This window comes from Acanthopagrus latus, chromosome 7, assembly GCF_904848185.1.
Source record: "Acanthopagrus latus isolate v.2019 chromosome 7, fAcaLat1.1, whole genome shotgun sequence".
Lineage (NCBI taxonomy): Eukaryota > Metazoa > Chordata > Actinopteri > Spariformes > Sparidae > Acanthopagrus > Acanthopagrus latus.
The window spans coordinates 8,631,046-8,650,026 of record NC_051045.1 but is presented as its reverse complement, the minus strand read 5'-3'; the positions used below and the strand labels follow the sequence as shown (position 1 = coordinate 8,650,026).

Genomic DNA, 18,981 nt, shown 5'->3' with positions numbered 1-18,981 from the left:
AGGTTAAGTTAAATCTGGCAGAACATTATACAAACCACTTTGTTGGAAGTGAAAACAGTGAAGGTGCCTTGACTGTCATTAAAATAATTGAAAATCATTTATATTTTAAATGATAATTGAGCTATTATTTCACCTTCATTTGCATTTATTTGATTAATTAATCCTTCAACTTTGTTTTTATTTTAAAAAATTAGTACTTCAGACAAGTTGTATAAACTAAATCTATTTAAAACCTGATGGACTGCTTAGTTTGAAATACAGGATGAGTCACAAAATCTCTCGAGTTAAGTCATCAGTCTTCCTCAGTATTTAAGATGGACTATGAGATATAATAACCAAAAACAGTGATGGTTAATAAAACAGTAAAAGTCCTGTCACTCACCTCAGGGTAGGACCACTCAGGAGAATAGTCAGTGACCATGAAGAGTCGGCCTGTGGCCTGAAGCATCCCCATCCCCTGGGCCACAGCTGCAGAAACCACCTCCGCTACATTCATGTAGGACAATGAGCCTGCCTCTCCTGCGTTGCCCCCTGCTCCCGCCCCTCCACTCAAAGACTGGGGGCTGCAGCAAGGCTGAAGGCAGAGCTCTGAGGGGTTGTAGCCAGAGCCTCTGCCCCCTCCGTCTTCCTGGCCTTGCTGGGGTGCCCCAGCAGCTGTGTTCTGACTATCAGAGCTATGGGATGTAACCAGCTGATGAGCATAAAGTGCCCCTCCAGCTGCCATGGTGGCTCCACTGCCATCCACTGAGATGAAGTCATTAATGAGGTCAGAGAACTGGTTACCAAAAGAGATGTCAAAGTGATCCAGACTGATTTCCATGCCTGTCCCTCCGGCTCCTCCATTGGCGGCCCCTCCACCCAGGCCTTGGTGGGTTCCAACAGCGTTGTAGAGTCCCTGGACCATGCTCGTGCCCTGGAGGAGAGGCTGCAGCTGTTGTTGCTGCTGGGAGCGGTTGCTGCCATCACTGCTGTTGTTTCCATTGTGAATTGCTACCCCTTCTCCAGTTCCTCCTGTCCCTCCACCACCACCATCCGAGGCCTGTTGCAGGAAGTGCTCTGCGCCTCCTCCCTCTCCGTTTCCTGGCCCACAGGCCTGAATGTGGTCTCCTGGCTTGAGCAGATTCTCAGCTCCATTCTCGGTGGCTCCAGCCTGACCTGAACTCACACTGCCCTGTTGCTCGAGACCCACCACCTCTTCATGCTCAGTGCCCATCCCAGGAAAGCTCCCCTGGTACTGTAGCAGCTGGAGAGAGCCAGCCTGGCCGGGCCCCTCAGTGGGTGAGCCTCCATTGCAGTTGGCCCTGTGCTGGGTCTGGTGGGCCTGGTGGTGGTGGTGGAGGTGGCCGTTGCTGCCAGGGGAGTCCGTCTTCACCACCTGCATCCCCATATAAGCTCCAGAGTCATGGGAGTTGTGCTCCATCATATGTGTTTTCTGGCCCATGCTAGACCTCCCCTGCTGGGCCTGGCCAGTCTGAGAGGCATCCTGGAGGAAGAAGTTGGGCGAACGATTCTGATGTTGCATGTGAGGACTGGACATGGCCTGACCATAATTCACTCCAGTAGCGTTGGATGTATAGTCCTGTTTGGCATCAATGGCACTGAAATCCATCTGCTCCAGGGTGGTGCTGGGACTCAGGCCCCCACCAGAAGGAAGGAGGGAGCCTGCTGCAGTCAGAGTAAGGCTGCCCTGGCCTGAACCAGCACCAGATGTCACGGACACCCCACCGCCACAGTTCACTACTGACCCCACCTGGTAGCCGCTCTCCTTGGCTAGCTGCTGCTCGAAGGATGTGTCTTCAGTCTTGATGTTCTTCACCAAAGCTGAGCTGAAGGTGTAACCATTGTCTGACATGGAGGGGGAACGCTGCAGACTGCCATTGGTGTTTCCGTTGCCGCAAGAGGAAGATGAGCTCGAGGAAGAGTTGCCCTCTGTCTTCATCGCACTGCCTCCATAGGTCTGACCTTGTTTGGGGTTGTTCAGGAAGCAGTCAGGGTCAAAGTTCATATTGGTCTCTGGGATCTTGATGCTTCCAGAGTCTAGACTACTGGATAGGACCAGTTCCTCAGACACCCCAGCTGAAGACAGCATGGACAGACTGTCCCCTGCTGCATTAGTCCCAGGTTCCCCGACTCCTCCACTGGGGAAGGCAAATTTGTGACGATCAGAGGTCACAGACAGCACCAAGCCCTGTGGGGTGGCATCTGCACCCATCAGGTGACTGTTGGGACCCCCAGTGGGAGACATGCTGTAGACAGGATCTCCAGCGACTTCAGACATAAAGACACTCTGGGAGAGGCCAGACATGACAGAGGCCACGTGGCTCATCCCTGTCACCACAGGGCTGTCAGCCATGTCTGGATCGCTGTTGAGGCCACTACTGATGGAGACGGGGGAGTTCTGCGTGGTGTCAGGGACCTCAACCTGGTTGGTGGACGACACCTCCGTGCTGTTCTGGTGCAGCAGGACGGGCTTGTGGACTTTGCCATTGCGCTTCTCCCTGGCACTACCGCCTCCACCTCCTCCACCAGAGCTTTTGCCCCCACCATGGGCGCTGTGCTCGGTCTTCCCCTCTGACACATCGTTGTTCTGTACCTCAGAGTGAGCACTGCTGTAGCCACCTGAGCGGGGATCCACCTTAGGGGAGATGATGCGGTGTTTGGCGCTGTTGCATTTATGGTGCACACTGCTCCCTGCACCTATACGATTACAAACAAAGGAAATTGGTTGGGGATTTTTGTGGGTAAGAAACAAGCAAAGACCTGCAAAACCTGCAATTGATTTCCGCATTAGGAATAATAAGAATTGGACAATAGTACTGTTCAGGGAGCAGGGAAAAAGATGGATGCTCTGTTTGCTTTTGTATTTATCAATTCGTGAAGGATGTTTTTCTCCTGGGGGTGACAAAACTTTCTTTTTAGTAAACAGTGAGTGAAGCATATGGGGAGTTTTGCATGGCTTGTTACTTTGAGTCATCAGAAATTGTAATAGATTAAATTGTTTTAAAAATTAGTAAACCACTGATCCACAGACTTTTTTTTGTGTGCCAGCCCTTAGTGGAATTACTCAGATGAAACTATCTGAGTGATTCAGCATAACACTGGAGAACAGCTGAGATGTTTCAGATATGGCTCTGACACAATTATCAGTGAACAAAAACAATAAGCTCAGTAACCTTGAAACTCAAAAATCAATACCAAGAGACCTCAACCACCATCTCAGAACATGATTTTTATGGCCTTTTTTTCCCTTACTGAACTCCATCCCACCCACTAGCCCTTACCCAGGGTGCCTGTGCAGAGGCAGTTGTGAGTCCGGGGAGGTGGCTTAGTTTGGTGGCTGTCCAGAATCTGTTGCACTAGCTGCTCCACTGAGAAGCCAGAGCTGCTGTTCCCATTGCTGCAAGTCCACTTGATGCCATGAACTGCCGGGAGAGAGGAGGAGACAGAGATGTCAGCCAGCCCAACAGACCACCAGCCACGCCAACCCCCCGCCCCACCCTCTGCTCTCCCTGTCTATCTGCCAGTATACCGCATGCCGCTCAGTGGACACCTCTTTAAATTTCAAAGTTACCATGGTAGAATCGAGAAGTGAGTATTAATGTTTTCCATCAACCATACTACGAAAAGTCTTCTTGTACACAGACTTTAATGTGTATACTTTTTGTTGTGTTTGCCATTGGTGATCATACTGTTTAAACACCTATTTACAAAGGCCTGTCAAATATATCGGTGGACCTATATTATTACCCAGTATAGTCATAGATATATTGGTATCGGCATATATGTTATTAGATATGTTGGGCTGGACATAATGAATTACAGCTTCTCAAATTACCGTAATTAAGTCATTTTTGGGTGAACTTTTCAATTCTTTAATTTAACTCATATTTAAATATGTATTAAACAATGTAATCTACTGAGTTTCATTTGAATTCATCATTTTGTACTGAGTAAAATTTGATTGATTTCCAAACCTTTCATCTGCATTAATGTAACCAATAAGGTTATCCAATCACAAACAGGCCAATGAAAACCCTGACAAAAAAACCCAACCCTAAACTGTGCAGCAGACGCACGTTTGGAGATGTGACTGCGACCACTAACAGAACAGTCGGGGTTTTAAGATATTTAGGCCAAAGATTTGAAGCAAAAAACCTTCTGAGTGGCTGCTACTGCTAATGCATTAAACATCCATGTTTGAAAATTAACTATAACTCTGAGTAGGGTTTGAGAAGAATACTGTTTACTTTTACTTAAATATTATTTCAATTATTATTAGTAGTTTTAACTGTAATATTTCAGTATTGTAACTGTACTTGTGCTTGCGGATATGCACCAATATGATTTTTATTTATTTGCAGGACAAGGTGCAGAAAAAGATGCCTTTGGAAAATTGACAATGGGCAGATTTCTTTGCTTTAAAAAAAGCATTTTCATTGCTTTTATGGCGAAGCAATGAAGATTGCTTTCCTATAAAAACTTTCACTTTCACTATGATATTCGGTCTACCACAGGACTGGATTTTCCCTGGAAAAACAGAAGCTTGAATTATGGCACAACTGAAGCGTGTCTGCCATTGTGCAGCAGGGCTCTACTACTCCACATGCAACTGTAATGTACAATTGTGATCATTTACCGTTACATTTTTTTGTTCTTGTTCTTGTTTCTAGCTGTAAAGTATCTCTATTTCTGTGTAAGTACACTGAGAGTGATGTAAACTGGTGTCAAATTCCTTGTATGTTTACTCATACCTGGCTAATAAACCTGAATCTGATTCTAAACTCCAATAGCTCTTCCTCTGAACATCTGACTTTCTCTTTCCTCCGTCACTGTATAGCCAAGCCTTGTCCCTCCAATGTGACAGCGGCAGTTGCTACTCTGTGGTCTCAGCGCTGATGACTTTCACCCTTACCCTCAACCTCTGACTCTTGTGAAAATCTCTCCTGAAGAATATCACCTAGCTGCTGGGTGTGCTGCTGCACCAACAAGAAAAAAAGACTTTCTCCATTAAAGCTCCACTCCATACCTCAGTCACACCTGGCTTGTTAGCAACTCCTAACACAGCTCCACTTGCCAACCAGCTGGCACTTTTGGTGAGACAGATACTGTCGTGGTTTTAGTGTCTGTAAGGTGGTAGGAGACGAGTATGGCAGTGCTCAAGCTCTCAAGCGGGGAAAAAGGTGATATTTGAACTGAGGCATATCTAGACTATCAAACAAAATCAAACCTACTTTAACTCAAGTTCTCTGCACTTCGGTACCTTCTTTGGTCAAATATGCAAGAGAGAGATGTATAAGGAGTGCAAGCTTTAGAGCATGTATGACAAACAGTGGGAATTTGCTTAGTGTATGCCAATTTGCATATTAGATAAAAAAGATATGGAAACAGCAAAAGAGTGTGAGGCCAATGCAGATTAAAGACAGAGCTAGTTAAAGTGGAGTGAAAAAAAGCTGTGAAACATGATTGGATGACTGTGATAAGGATCTAACTTGAAAGCTTTCAGAGCCTTTGGAAGATTACAGACTGGTCACCAGCAGATGTCAGTAGAGCTGCTGTGATCAAGCGAAGATCATACGCTCCGCAGACAGCCCACTGTGGCAGGTTATAGAAACATGAACAGGATTCATTTTGATCTATTATAAAGTCAGATTTATTCAGTCATTAATTCAGAGTGACTGAGCTGAAAAAGAGATTGGATGTGAAGTGTGACAGGAAGGTTTCATCTAATGTCATTATAATTACTGAACAAATAATTGTGTCTGTCTAGAGAACACATTAGAGTGTGTGGCTTGAGTCACCTCCTGATGATGTGTAATGCAACAGTACAAATTAGATGATGCTAGTATTACTGACACAGAGATGATAGGGCCATGGGCGTACTAAAAACGCTGTCATGAATCCCTTGACAAAGCCAGCAGGGAGGCTGCAGGACAGGAGTGCATCGGCTCTGCTGATCTGATTCGGAGAGGGCGACAGAGCAAGAGTGAGAGCCTAATACAACAGCTTACATCCGCCATGTAGTGCCTTCCCTATTTGTCCAAACAATCTTGTCTCCCCTCTGCCCTGATCCCTCATGCCAGAATTGCCAAAGCCCTCCTCATGTAGACGGGCGTCACCCCCGGAGGCTCTGGGTTGTTGACGTACAGTTACCGCCGCGTCTGCCTGTCTGCTCTTCTCACTGAGGGTTATGTTTCAAAGCAGACATGACAGGAGCAGTGCCACTAGGTTTAATTCCAGTGGCAGCAACAGCCGAGGCACCAAACAGCAACCCAGTCACATCATCATCCCGATGACTGCGTCCTGTCATGAGCAGCATCACCCAGCTCTAATGACAAACACAGATGATCTGTAGGACACATGCATATCCCATCTGGCTGCCTCTGCACCACTGGACACTATATGGGACAGTGGAGTACAGTAGTTTGCGTGATGGCTGGCCCTGTCTATTTTGCCTTGGTCTGTTCTTCTCTGACCCTGTCTTTGTAGCCTGGAGACAGGACTTCTGTCTGTCTGAGTGTTTGTTAAAGCCGCTCATGCGCTATCTGTCAGCAGGCTTGGGGCATAGCTGGAGAGAGTGCTGCGTGTTTATAGCATTAGACCAAAAGAGTGAATCAAGCTGGCTGCCTTGTCTATGGAACTGTAGCGTGACTGAGTAGTGATGCCATTCTCCCCCCTCTACCCCCGCTTCCTCACCCGCTCACTTCTTTTCTTTCTCATCAAACACCGCAGGGCGTTAAGGAGGAAGAGGTCAGACACGGCAGTGTTTCACAGGGCTTATATCTGAACTGGTGTGTGTGAGCATCCGTGCATCTGAAAGTTTTTTTTGCGACTGGGAGCTCGAGTTTGTGTGTGTGTTTTTGTCGCAGGGAGAAGAAATAAGCTCAACTGATCCATGAAATCCACACTTTTCCTTTGTTGTTTTTTTTTGTATCATTAGAGATGTCAAATGGTTTGCGCATTGAAATATTGTGCCGATTACAACAAAAGGGAAGGGCAAGATGGAAGAGGGCAATTATATTGCAAAAGTTGACGATGTTCTGGAAAAATAACTATTTGACATTAAACTAAGGGTTTGTGTGCTGACAAAAATCAGCATGTGAAACAGGTACCATCATTACTATGTAAGAACATTTTCTTCACATATAGCAACACACAATATAAGACTGATGCTGTCAGACATATTGTACTGTGCACTCCTGCAATCTTGCTTCATACTGCAAAGATTGATGGTTTTTCAGATTCCTGATAAAAAGGAGAGGAGAAACTTCCCCAGCCAGTTTAGCTATACAATCTCTGAGTGACCAAGGAAGTTCTGCTATGATCCACAGCCCCGCACACATATTGGAACATTCCTGTGCAAAGCAAAATACTTTTGAATGCAAGTTTCCAAAGATATAGGTCAGTCTGGGAAAAAGAAATGCTGGATGTTAAGGGCTAATGTTTTATTTAAGACTGAATACTGCATGGATAATATAGCATGACTTCATCGCATCAAGTCTTTTCTCTGTACAGTGGGATGGCAGTTGCTATCTCACAATGACCACTAGATGGCAATGTTGCTCCATCACTGAGCCTGTGTTGACATGCTGGCTGGTCCGGTAGGAAGAGAGAGGGATGGAGAGGAGAAGAAAGATAGAAAGCAGAGATAGAAAGCAGAAGAGGGATTTTTACTCTTTACGTAGCCCCCTCATGTAGCCTGGCAGCTAGAAGGCATCTCACACTCACCCTCTCTGTCCCAACAACTCCCAAAGTTAATGACTTTACGCATTACTGCAAATGGCGCTTCGTTTTTACATTAAGCCAAAGACATAATGAATACAGTAGGCTGTTGTTGTTCAGTGGCTGTCCTGAGGTAAGGCTTTATGTTAAAATATGTCCTGAGACTGATAGCAAGCAGAGCAGCGAGGAGGATAACAATACAGCCGAGACCTCAGTGATGATGGTCCTGACTGCCTTGTCAGTATGCAGCCAGCATGTGTGTGTGCTTGTAAAGCTGCTGACACGTTCCTCTTTACCTGGCCACCATCACCAATAATTGGCCATCGGAATATCAGTCACTGCCCTGCCAGACATGCCTGAATCACAGTGTGGCTGTTAAAGGTATCTTAACAGCTCTCTGAAAGATTTTCAATACCCCACAAGGTCCCCATTTGGCTATTATCATCATCAGACAAACCCTGACTTTTTCCAAAACATTGCCTCAGTCTCTGGGCAGGTCTAGAGACCCATAAAAACACATAGTGCATCTCGCAGAGCATTAGTATAGCTGATAACATCATGGATCAATCCATTGGGGGTGGGGGGAACAGCGAGACTCGGAGAAAGGGTAGAAGCGGGATTTCTGGTGAGTCAGACATTCTTGCTCCCACGCACTAACATGAATCAATAACCAGCTTGCTGCCCTCCTCTTCCTTGACTTCCTTCTTGGGCCAGAGATGAGGCGCACTCTGAGCCTGGCCAGAGTGGTGCCAGAGGTCGAGGGAAGGGCTGAACTTTGACCCATTACTAGCAGACGGCTCCAGGAAGAATGCACACTCATACAGCAGCGTTGGAACACTGGCTGAAGATGCTCTCTGACTGAGGTGCTGAGGGCACTTAGTGTACCAGCTTTCAGCTAACAGGACCAGACATTAAATCCTCAGACAAAAACAACAGCCACTATGTTTAGTCTTCCCATGCAGGCAGACATGTAAAGACTATTAAGACCTTTTTAGAGGAGACAGCAGCTGTTTGTATTAAAGGCTATGAATCAAAGCTGAGACTGGAGTGAGAAGAATTGATAAATGCATACTGCTGAATGATTCAGATACTCACACATGGGCTTGAGCTGGCCAATCAGCTCCTCCTTGGTCCACTTGGCCCACTCCTTCTTGTCTGTATTGATGGAGCACAGGATTGGACCACATGGTTTCCCACAATCCTCGATGGCTGGGACATTCAAATAGTGGACGAGCACAATATCGGGGTTCTGCGGGAAACACACAGAGAGAGAGAGAGAGAGAGAGGCGAGGGGCTCCATGAGATGACACAGAGGAAAGTGCATCTATGAGCATGGTTTCTTGAGGATACAATAGTGAGGAGTGGTAGTGACACATAGATACTGTGGCTCAGCTGTTAGGGCTTTTATGTGGAACATGCCAGCTGGCTGGTGAGAAGTAAAGTGTTGCTGAACTAGATACACTGGATGGTACCCACACACACAATAGTGCCCAAGAACAGAAGAGTAAATGCACAATCCAAACCACAACCAGGGAGCAGAACAAATCTGGGATCAGAAATGTGCAATAATCTCACTCATTATGTGGCTCTCTGTATCTCTCTATCTCCAAATGTGTGTGTGCTCAGATGTGTAAACTAGTGACTGCGTAAGCGTGTGTGCGTGTGTGTATTTGTATGTGCATATGTGTGATAATTACAATGTGTGCTCATGTAACACACTTATGGCATTTTGTCAAGTCCACCCACATGCTGAGTTGATGCCCTCAATTAACTCTGCCTGTATTTACCAAGTCAAAACTCAACGATTTGCCGCCTGCAAATTGTTACCAGGTTACCTCTCCGCAAATTCCCTAAATTGACAGCTTATGAATAATAGGTAGCGTTTAAAGGAATGTTGTGGTGGTGTGAGTAACATCAATTCGCTCCTGTAATCATGAAACGCTTTGATTACTCAGCATGGCAAAGACTCACACAAAGAGTGTTCCCGTTTCAGTCCTTATCGCTTCCAATTTATTATACACATCCGACTGCCACTAAGCCCACGCAAACTTAACTCACAAATACTGCACAATATCCAAACACCGACACACAGGATACAAATAAAAGCTGCTGATTATAACTGACCTGAGAGCAGCCAAATACAAGCAGATATACAGCGTTTGGGAGAAAAAATATCAGCAGATGTATGAATAAACAAAAACAAAAGGACGTGCATGAAAAGAACACATGCATGCATGCATACACTCGAAGCTAAAGAAGTCACAAGAATCGACAAACCAACAAAGACCTTGATGGAGAAAAATGCTGTGACAACATGTGTGTGTGACTGCAGTTTGAAGCTTCATCAGTACTAAGTGGCAAATAAATCAAGGCGCTGCTGCTGTAGGTCTGTGCTCCCTCTCAGTGTGAACCATTAATCTACGACTACACCCCCCTCTCTTCCTCTCTCCTTCTCCCGTTTCATCAGACAGGGGTGTGGTTGGGGGCAAATGGATCCAAAGAAAGGAATACTTCTTTGAAAAAAGCATCCAAAATGTTTAAATAACTACAACTCTGTGAGTGTGTCTCCAGTAGTGTAAGAGCAACAAGTCATATGTGAAGTGGTGTCTTAACGACAGATTATGTTCCTCAAACACTTCCTACAGGAGCTGGAGCTGGACATTACAGAGTGTTATCTCACTGCTTTCCTTGTCCCCTGTCATTGGTATGGACACTGGGCGATGGCTGCCCTGTTTGGATGGAGAAGGCACAGGGTGGTGTGTGATGCCCCCAGATGGCATCACCAGCTGTGTCAATAGCGAAGAGATGCCCTCAATCTTTACTTGGTAAGAGAGCGTCAGATGTAGACAGCTTCATTCAATTATGAGCGTGCATATGTGGATGTATGGGTGCGGATAGGAGTGAATATGCATAGATGCACGGCTCTGGCATTAGGCAAACATACGAGCGCGGAAACACACAAACTGAGCAAGGACAAACAGATTAGTATACTTTAACAAACATATATAACTGAAATGTTAGCTGTACATGATCATTCACATGGTTAAGCACAATCTCCTCCTTCCAACACCCACATTCCCAGCTGTTTCCTGCCTTTTCACATATAGCCACACAAACATGCGAGCAAACACACACTCCACACAAAAGGGAGAGATCATGTGGCAGCGTTAAAGCTCATCAAAGCCCGAGTAATCTCCGATCCGTCAGTATGGAACTCCCCCCCTCTTTGCCAATCTTTCTCTCTTCATACTTTACCACATATTTAACAGCTCTCCTCCTCAACTCAGGCCTACATCCACTCTAAGACGAAAACAACACAATGGAAATGTAAGGCATAACATAAATCTATCGGGATGGTAATTTAATTTAATTTCCTGTTGGCTGCCTTTTCTTTTTCCACAGTGTAATATCAGGAGTTGGTTCTCCAGGAGTAGGGGGGGAAAAAGGCTGAGGGGGAACTTTTTGCCTGGATACTATTTTCCTGAGAAAATGAGATCTCATTAACTTATTGATTAATTGTGTAATGTAGTCTTTTGGTTGTTTTTTTTTTTCTGCTGGTTTCCCATGTGAGTCTCAGGGCAGCTATCCAGCCTCACTTCCGCAGTGGAAGGCGAGACTGGGATACAGTTGCAGGAGCCTGTGGTGTGCATGTGTGAGGAAGGCGTTCGTATCGCTTATCGCTATGAGACAATGTGCGCATGATACATATTGGCCATATTTCTATTCATGTGTGCCAACTACTCACAAGTTAAGGCCTCTTACAGCAACATTAACATATCGTGTATGAGTAAAACGTAGCGTGTCTCCAGCCAGCATTTTGATGTTGCTGCGTTGTGTTAATGTTTACTGCGCCTCCCTAGAACAGATGGATAGATGTTGAGATAATTACTAGCAGAGTCTTGGGGAGTCAGCCATGGGGGCGGAAGGCCTGCTGAGTGGGTGGTGGAGCGCCTTCCTGCCCCTCCTTTCACCACCCTGTCTCTCTCTCTCTCTCTCTCTCCCTCTCTCTCTCTCTCTCTCTCCCTCCCTCACAAACACACGCAAACACATCAGCATACAAAGACACGCATGCACATAAGCAAAGACGGTACAGACAGTCATGCACGAACACACACACGAACACACACACACACACACACACACACACACACACACACACACACATACATTCACGGCCTAACACACAGCGCATCAGACATGCATGACAAAGTTGGGGTGCCAACACTTTGCACACCCATGCATATGCGATATGCAGGACATCGCCATCGCAACCGGAGGATAAAGGTGCTGTTGTAGCCAGGCAACAGGTTTCTCTGGCACCCACGCACTTAGAGTCAGCCAGTGCTCCAACGTTCTTTCAGTGACTGCCTACCTCATCCTGAAGTCATACACCCTGTTCTACTCCAAAAGACAAGGAGGGAGAAAAAGATTTGCTAATGGAGCTGAAGACACACACGGAGTTCGATGTCGGTGGAAACAGATATAATGACCTTCTACTTTGTGCTGAATGTGGGGAAGTGAATGTTGAGCCGTGGCGGAGATATAACTAACTGAGACTTGAGCACAAAACACGTCTTCTGGTAGAATCTGGCATAAGTGGTCAAGGGATGTGTCTGCTGTCTCAGTGACCCTGCCACCCTCGTGGAACACCTCCATGTAGCTGCTACTCCAACAGCTTACCGCAGCTCATTAAGACTCAGAGAGCAAGGGAAAGAGTCAGAGTTCCGGGTAGAGATACATGGAAAGACAGACAGCGACGGAGACAGAAAGAAGAATGGGAGGAACAGCTCTTATAATGTCAGGCAGGCAGCTCTGCTCCATGCTTGTACTCTACCACAGAAGGCCTCGCTTTCACATCCCGTGCACAGGAGCGATAAAAACACCATTAACATGAAAGGATCTTAATTGAGAGGGGATGCTTCATGCAACGTGGATGAGCCTGGGAGTGCAGGGGGAAACCTTGTTCCTCTCTGATAAAATAACCCACACCGAGGAATGGGGGCTTCAAAGCCTGTCACACTGAAGGAGAGAGCAGAGCAGACAGGGGCTCAGGTATGGGAAAAGCCCCCCCTTTTCCATTTTTACTCCAAGGAAGAAACAAGGAAAAATAAGCAAAAGGGAAAAGGAACGAGATAGTTCTTCATGGGAGAACTGAACTAGCAGGCTGCCGGGAGATCCATTTCAATACAAAATATCATGAAAGCAGCAGCAGTCAATTGTTTTGTCACAAACATTCAGGATAGAAGGTATAAATACAGAGGGGATGTGACTGTGTTGGTGTATTTGTGTTTGTGGATCTGTCCCTTTATGTTTTTTTTTTGTGTCTGCCTACATAAAATCATAAATAGCGTGTGAATGAGTGTCTAGAGGCAGATTTCTGTATGTTGGTTGGCGTACGCACATCAGTATGCATGCAGAATGAGCCCAATGAGCTGTGAGTGTAAGTCTGAGTGCATCTGCTATTTTGACTGCATATTCATTCTGTCTGTGCTCACAATCCGTATTAGAATTTGTGGTGTGCATCCTTGCATCTGTCTGTGCAGTTTCATGTGCATAAGGAACACACATGTACTGAATGCATGTGTTTCATGTTGTGTTCTGTGGTCCACTGAATGGGTACGAGGGATTATTAAGACCCTGCTCTTTTGGCTGTGTGGGGGCAGTTGCCCTGGCAGTGGCATAGTGATGGATGGCGTAGGGTGCCAGTCATTAGGCAGCCTCCTGGCCTCTGGCACTGAGGTTGCACTCTTAAACACCGACCTCCCCCGCCTGTCCCCAAACACTGCTGCTCATTTCAAGGTCAACTGCCTCTGTGGTTCTGTAAGTTCACCTCCATGAGGCACAAGACTTCTTCCTTTTGTTTGGAACCTTTATCGCTCACTGCCAACGGGTGTGTTTTGGAATGTGGGGGTGGCTGGCTGGTGCCTTGGCTCGTGCAGACACACAAGAAGCACACGCACACGCATGCAGCGCATGAACACACACAGACGCACATACAAACGCACACACCGAGGTAAACAAACGTCAAACCCTCCCAAAAAGGCAGCAAACAGCCTGAAGCTCCTGTCTACGTAGCAGAGCAATCCCCCAACTGAACCTGCTCTCCCCCTCTCTCTCCAGGTCCTGTATGACAAACTCTTTGTTTAAATGTTCCCAGTTTAGAAAGCAGACACCCTAATTGGGGTGTCTGGAGTCACCGCTCAACTTAGCTGCTACAGTTCACCCTCTATTGCACCCGGCTCTCCACCAACTACAACACTGCCCGAGTGCCAAGCTAAAACGATGCCCATGGCGGGTACCGATCCAGGGGTAAGAGCCAGTTTACAGAGGGTCTCTTAACGTGAATTGCCTCAAATGCCTCTGTCCAAGGTCTGCGAGAGAGATGACAGAGCAGGGGGCACAGCAGGAGATCCTGATTTAGGGAAGATTCATACTCCACCTCTTTACCTCCACTACCTACTGCACTGGCTAGGAGATATGAAAGGCAGAGCTTGGAACTTTTGAGGAACAGGAAGAGGCCAGCATGTTTGAGCGTGTTTCAGAGGAAGCCAGGGGCTGAGGCCTGTGATGTTTAATTCAGTAGCACATAATCACTCCGATGGAGTTGAGAGCGGGGCTTTAAATAACTCAGCTTAGAGGGGCAGAACTGCATCACTCTGGGTGGGGGAATGCAAGTCTGTGCGCGTGTGTGTGTGCGCAAGTGCACATGTCTGTGCACTTGTGTGTGTAATTGTGCATATGTGAGTGCATTTCGCATTTCTGTGAGTGAGTATGCACGAGAGTGCTCCTCTATTTTTGTGTGTGGCTCCTCCTTGCTTTGAAATATTTTATTTGTGCAGTGCACCACAGTAAAAGGTGGAGAGTGTTTGTTGCTGTGCCAAGCATCTGCATGCATTACAATAAAAGTGCAAAAGGCCAGTATTCAGAGCCTGAATATGGAGGAGCATTCTGGATGCCAAGCAGGCAGGCAGTAAGTCAGGCGGTAAGCCGGGCAGTGAGGCACTGAAGCCCCTTTAGCTGCCACAACTCAACTCACAGTTTACAGCCTACTTATTCTTCCTAAGGCCCTTACAGAGCACACTGCCCTCTCCATTAGTTGTGGTGGTCCCATGTGTGAGGCCAAGCTGCCCAGGGGCAAGCTGAGAAAAGGCCATCAGGAGTCCATCCGGCTGCCATAATGGCCTTGGCTGAGCCCATGGCACTGATCCTAATATTCAGTGTCCATCCAGGTGACACCGAGTCACACTGGAGAATAAGGAGGGAAAGGAAGTTACTGAGCTCTTACAGACACAGGGAAGATTTAACCATGGCTCTTTTCTTTTGTTTCTGCCTCAAAATAACCTCTCAACCTTTGGCTTTCTCTGAGTCTTTTCCACTTGCTTGCTCTCTCATTTCATCTCTTCCTCCTAGGGCACAGTGCAATTCATTTGGAGGAGGAAAACACGGCTAATGCCATCTCTCTATACTCCCTCTCTTCTGCTCTTGCTCCCTTTCATATCGGTGCTGAGTCTGATTTGTTTGTGTGCGTCGTCTTTCTCCCCGTGCCAGTCGACAAGGCGTGCTATTTATGTGCCTCTGCCCGTGTCTGTGAGCGAATCAGGACTCCATAGGAGCAGCCAGGGGAGAAAGATGTGCTGGTGCATTTCTAAACAGGCAGTCACAAGGAGGACTGATGTGTGTCCAGCAGCAAGACAGTCCAACCTGGCGACTATCTGCTTCTGCAATGGCCCACTGAACAACAATAGATAACACCAGTTGTCAGCATCAACAACAACAACAACTGTTGAGGTCGTAACAGAAAACAGACCCAGTCAGGCACAAACTAGTAGGGTAAATGCACATACATATGCACATTAATAGATATATACTCACTCTACACATACGTCAACTTACACACTATGACAACAGCAATGGCCACAGGACTGCTGAGCCTGTGTGCTCTGTCAAGCATGGTGAGGGGCTCATTATTATTACTGGGCTGGATACTGGAGCAGCCCCAGAGCTCAGCTTGGCAAGACCTCTCTCTGGAGACACACACTGGCCACTACACACACACACACGCACGCACGTACGCACGCACGCACACACGCACGCACGCACGCACGCACGCACACACACACACACACACACACACACACACACACACACACACACACACATACACACCATACAAATGGGTAATCAAACGTCTGCCCCTGGGAAAAAAAATGCTCAAATGGTTTCCTAGCAACCAATGGTGTGTATTGGGTCCACATGAAAAATGAAAAATAAAGACTGCGCGTGTGTTTATGTGTGTGTGTCTGTCAGGATGAAAGAATGAGGTTGAGATTAACAGTGAATATTAAAGAGAGATAGAGGGGTTTATAGGGTGATGTACAGAGTGGCCACAGATAAGATGTCGTGAATGGGATATGAAAAGGTAATGAAGAGAGAAAGAGAAAAAGGGCGCCATCAGAAGTCTGCCAATCTGATCGACAAACACGAGCATTTCCCCAGCCTCTCCACGGGGGCAGTGTTGACTGCGAGTTGATCCATGGAGCAGGTCCACAGACAGTTGAGGTCATGGGAATGTGTTATCAAATCACAGCTGAGAGAGAGATCATCATGGGAATAAATCAGAATCTTACACACTGTTACAAATATGTAGCAGCGCTGCAGGGGAGAGGATTATGCAAGAACCAAAGCATAGGCTTCAGGAAAATGTCCTAAAACGCAATGCTGCAAATCACACCAGGTTCGAATGCAAAACACAGGGGGTTGAGCTGTACCAAAGGCACACTGTCAGGTGAGAGTAGTGGTTTGTAAAATTGCCGCAGAGCACTGTACAAAGAGGCTTAGCTGAATCTCTGGGACTCTTTAGAGTTTTTTGATCATTGCCAAACATTGTCGCTAAAACACAGCAAGTCCCCTTTAAAATGATCCAACTAAAAGACAGAGTTACATTTTATTTGTTTATCTGTGTGCAAAAGTGTGTTAAATGCAAGGAGCAAAGCAGCGTGTAATGGTGTGTGCGCGTGTTTCCCTAAGATACTAGTGTGTGTGATTGTGCGTGTTCATGTTTGCTACATCTGTCTGAAATTGTGTGTGTGTGTGTGTGTGTGAGTGTGTGTGTGCGTGTTACTGAGAGGCATACTATCTCCATCCAGCAGCTGCCACAAAGAGGCTTCCCAAAACAAGCGCAGGGGCCATGACAGAGACAGAGCGACCGCAGCCTTCTGGTGGTGTAATAGGAAATTAATTGAGACCATCAATATGGTATTAATCATTAAAGCACAGGTGCTGAGGTGGCACTTTGCTGACTGCTCTACTGTTGGCAGCGCTCGCATACACGCACAGTAAAAGTTTGACCTGCTGTTTTGCAAAAATCTAGGTGGGGACAAAAAAAAAAAACAGGAGTGGAAGAGACAAAGGAAATTAGAAAAAGGAAAGTCTCTATCCTCCATTCACACTCCATTTAGAGACACTGGGAGCAGTTTAATACACAGCAATCCAAGGTCATTCCTGCATCGCCTGGTTTGTGTTCACCTCTTTTGAGCTCCCTCAGATAACGACTAAATAGCGAGACAGAAATTGAATAGGAGTGGGTATTCTGAAAGACGCTCAAATCAGAAAATGTCAGGTAAATTTGGGGAAATATTCATCAACTCCCTGGGAAGCTATGTTTCTTATAACACCTAATCCTTCGTGAGGCAAAGCACAGTGAGGACTGGAGTGCCGGTGTTAATCAGCCAGAGGAGAGCCAAATTGCAGCAACTACATTAAGCCGTTAAGCACACCACGTCTCCAAATTGTTGAAGGTGTCTCACTGAGATGAATGCTTCTTCTTATGAATAATACATCACGCACATAGAGCACACACAGACCGAACCAGACACATGGTTTATATATGTGTGCATGCAAGTGCACATGAAGACACACACGATGCCATGTAACACCGCGTGTGTCTCTTGCTGAGACAGTGGGACAGCTGTGCAGGATCTGGGTTTTGACAAGGTGATGTTCAAAACGTTTCCTCATACTGAGTGAAGTCCAGCATCAACTAGCCTCTACAGACACTTTACACCAAACCCTCACCATCCCATGTCTGTCAGTGTCAAGGCTGAGCCTATGAAATGTTTATGATTCAGGAGCTGTAGATAAGCTGGAGATTGATCTGGATTGAAAGGCAAATAAGATTGCCAAAGCCCAGAGTCAGCTGAAAAGCAGCAAGAGGGAGCAGAGGGGCGGAGAAAAAGAGAGTAACAGGAGAAAAAGCATTAACACAGGTCTGGCCCTGAGAGAGCATGGAGTAATGAGTACTTCCTCTACACACACTGAATACTGTGCAGAGAATGCAGACGCACCATCACGACGGGCTGGTTGATGCCTTGTGCTTCTGTTTGATCCGTGAGACTTCTGCTAGTTGAAAGAAAATTAAATGGTCCTAATGATGCTAACAAAAAACAGCAGGTGCAGCCAAACTATTTGCCAGCCAGGATTTGATATGTATATGTCTGACTGTAAATTGAACGGTTATGTGTCAGGTGTCAATGAAAAGTTCTAATATAAAATTTTCATGTGAAGGAAGATGAAACACGGACTTTAGTAAAAAAAAAAAAAAAAAAAAAAAAATAGCCACTAACACAAAAAAGGGCTTCATGGGAGAACAGGAGGCCCCGGCTCTCTTTAACACCCTGGTGATGACATATCATCTTTGATTAACGGTGGAACAAAAAGTGCAAATGATGTCATCAAATAGGGCGTTTTTCAAAGGCCAGAGCAAAGTGCGTGCATGCATATGTGCATTTGTGTGTGCGCATGTGGGACGGATAGATAGATGAGACCCTTTGATGTATCCCCCGACGGCCCTGGCCAGCTTGTTGTAGAGGAACAGAGCAGAGGCCACGAGAGAGTTGGGGCCCGAGCCCAGGGGCCTGTTCTTCCCTCCCCCTCGAAGCCCGCCTCCCCCCTGTCCTCTGATCAATACTAGGTCCTAATCACTTAGGACAGTATGGTAGTCCTCTCTTTTTCTCATCTCCTCTCTCACTTCATCTTCTTGTGGTTTTACAAACTCTGCTACTACTATGCTCTTGCCAGCTCGCATTACAAACTCTAGTGTATTCTCTGTGGGGGTATGTCCATGCATGTGTCCACACCTTTGCGTGTGTCAGCCACACACACCCTGCTAGTGTTTATATGCATATTTGTGAAAGGGAGTCAGTTTGAGTCTCTGTAAATACGTGAACAGGCTTATACAAGGCTGTTAAATGTGTGCATGTGTCT

The 18,981-nt window shown here is 46.4% G+C and overlaps 1 protein-coding gene across 5 annotated transcripts in view; it reads right to left on the bottom strand.

Annotated features, from left to right (window-relative positions):
* The window catches only part of camta1a (calmodulin binding transcription activator 1a), a 287,515-nt gene that overhangs the window by 30,958 nt on the left and 237,576 nt on the right, over positions 1–18,981 (bottom strand). For 4 of the 5 annotated variants that reach the window (XM_037104951.1, XM_037104955.1, XM_037104952.1 and 1 more), the window contains 3 exons: positions 8,815–8,968; positions 3,282–3,422; positions 383–2,697 (listed from right to left, as the gene is read on the bottom strand). In XM_037104951.1, the coding sequence (XP_036960846.1) occupies positions 383–2,697; positions 3,282–3,422; positions 8,815–8,968 (2,610 nt within the window). The remainder of the gene's footprint in view (positions 1–382; positions 2,698–3,281; positions 3,423–8,814; positions 8,969–18,981) is intronic. The other variant, XM_037104953.1, reaches the window with a different exon arrangement.